This window comes from Lactuca saligna, chromosome 2 (assembly GCF_052625555.1).
Source record: "Lactuca saligna cultivar CGN05327 chromosome 2, ASM5262555v1, whole genome shotgun sequence".
Lineage (NCBI taxonomy): Eukaryota > Viridiplantae > Streptophyta > Magnoliopsida > Asterales > Asteraceae > Lactuca > Lactuca saligna.
The window spans coordinates 15407237-15409397 of record NC_136418.1 but is presented as its reverse complement, the minus strand read 5'-3'; the positions used below and the strand labels follow the sequence as shown (position 1 = coordinate 15409397).

At 35.1% G+C, this 2161-nt stretch overlaps 1 protein-coding gene across 1 annotated transcript; it reads left to right on the top strand.

The window, feature by feature from the left end:
• The first annotated feature begins 272 nt into the window (after nucleotides 1–272).
• Nucleotides 273–1755, top strand: LOC145028773 (F-box protein At1g11270-like). The gene has a single exon (XM_078977512.1). The coding sequence runs from the start codon at nucleotides 336–338 to the stop codon at nucleotides 1470–1472; it is 1137 nt and encodes a 378-aa protein (XP_078833638.1). The 5' UTR covers nucleotides 273–335; the 3' UTR covers nucleotides 1473–1755.
• The last annotated feature ends 406 nt before the right edge of the window (nucleotides 1756–2161 follow it).

Genomic DNA, 2161 nt, shown 5'->3' with positions numbered 1-2161 from the left:
CCAAATCTAAAAAATGTTTTGATTTCGAATTTAACACAGTAAAAATCAAGGACCATTTTTGTAATTTATTTAAGAAATAAATTATCATGCGAAGTGTCTTTACCGACGAAAGTTTTGTAAACCACATTAAGCAAATACGTAGGTGTTTTTGTAGTGGTGCCTTAAACCACACGCATCAATTGTGTAATTTTATCAACAATAGTATTTAATTTGAATATAAGATACTAACCAGGTTAGTCAAAATTCAGATTACAAAATCGTGATAAAACACTTTCCCCAAATCTTCCATTTCGCTTAACTGTAGAAATTCATATACAGCAGCATCCAAAATCAAAATGTCAGACGAAATTCCTTTCCATATCCAAGAGCAGATCATCAAAAGCTTTCCTGTCATGTCTTTGCTTCAGTTCAGAACTGTCTCGAAAGCATGGAAGTCTTTGATCGACAGCTCTGAATTTATTGCTGCTCACAGCGTTACTCAGCCTCAGCATCTGCTTTTAAGGTACGAAGATCCTGTAGAAACTGTCGAAAAATATGTTTCTTTTCTCGATGATGACACTTTCCCTCATCAGAGGTTTGTTCATACACTTCCTGAGTCTATTAAACTACTTAAACAGTCAACCATAGTCGGTAGCTCTCTAGGGTTGTTGTGCTTGCATGGTTATTATGGAGAGGGAAAAGGTTTTTTACCCAACTTTGAAATGGAGATGGCTGTTCTTTGGAATCCTTCGATTAGAAAGTCAATTACTGTTCCTATGCCTAACACGTTATATCTGGACCCTAAAAATGATATTGGTTTTGGTGTGTCCCCTGTGACTAGTGACCCTACAATCGTTGAGATTACACAATTTCACAAAACTAGCTACCATTGTGAAGCTAAAGTTTACACTGTGAGCTCAGGCAAATGGAGAAATCTATGTGGAAATCTTCCTAGTAAACCATTTCGCATCTTCTCACCTCAGGTGGTTGTTGATAGGTTTATATATTGGTGTGCTTTTGACCCGATGACTAGAGATAACATGTTACCGTATCATAATGTGATAATGTCATTTGATATGACTAATGACAATTTTGGAGTGATAGACCTCCCAGATAGCTTAAGGTGCCTCTCTCCTACTCAGTTGTGTATTTCTATGCTAAGGGAGTCTCTTGTCATGCTCGATTATGATAGGTTTTTGAAACATTCTTGTGATGTATGGATGATGGAGAATGGTGTTGAAAAATCATTTAAAAAGAAATTCACCATTGAGCCACCATATTGGTCAAGGAAAATAACACCACTAGGATTTAGGAAGAGTGGTCAACCTATAATGGAAGTGGAAAATGATCATGAATTTTTTCAACAGAGTGAACTTGTGGTCTATGAGCCGTACCCTAAGCGCTTTGATTATCTCGAGATCTATGGAATAACTGAAACATTCTCTGTGCATTCCTACATGGAAACACTAGTTTTGATAGCTCAGTCTGCTTGATTGCAGTAACGAGGTCGAAGATGATGGCCACATCACAACGTCTAGCCTAGAATGAATGACTTTTGGTGTGGACAATTGAGGAAGATATCTACAGATTAGATGAAGTTGATAAAAAAGCAAATACATGTAATGTTTAAATACTAGTGGTGAAACCCCGGGAATTATGTATGTACAATAGACTAGAGATAATTTACGATAATTAGGTTGATGATAAAAAAACATGTGCATTTGTTGTTTGTTTAGACATGTGGATGAATATTATAATAGCAATGTACGTATAATTCGTGACCCATAAAAGAAATACTTACATTTCTTTACCAATTAAATCAATATGTAACAAATAAAAGCATCACACTATAATTACATTGTTATTATGATTACAAACCTATAAGAATGTTGCTATTTAGGGAGTATTGTCACACCTCCCAAGCATGTCAATTAGATAGTTACATCATCGTTTGCCAAATCAACTTCAAGACCTGAAATAAGTTTGTGTATTTGTAACATCAAAAAAATACTAATTAAAAATTTTCATTTTTAAATCATCAAACTCACACAATGTTTCAAAATCAGTCATAGTAAATGTATCACAATCATTAGAGTAAAATAACAATAATCAGTGTGGAAAATCATCAGGGGGTGTTGTGCAGTCAAGTCCGGTCATTCGTTTTGGAACTGGCTGAAAATGT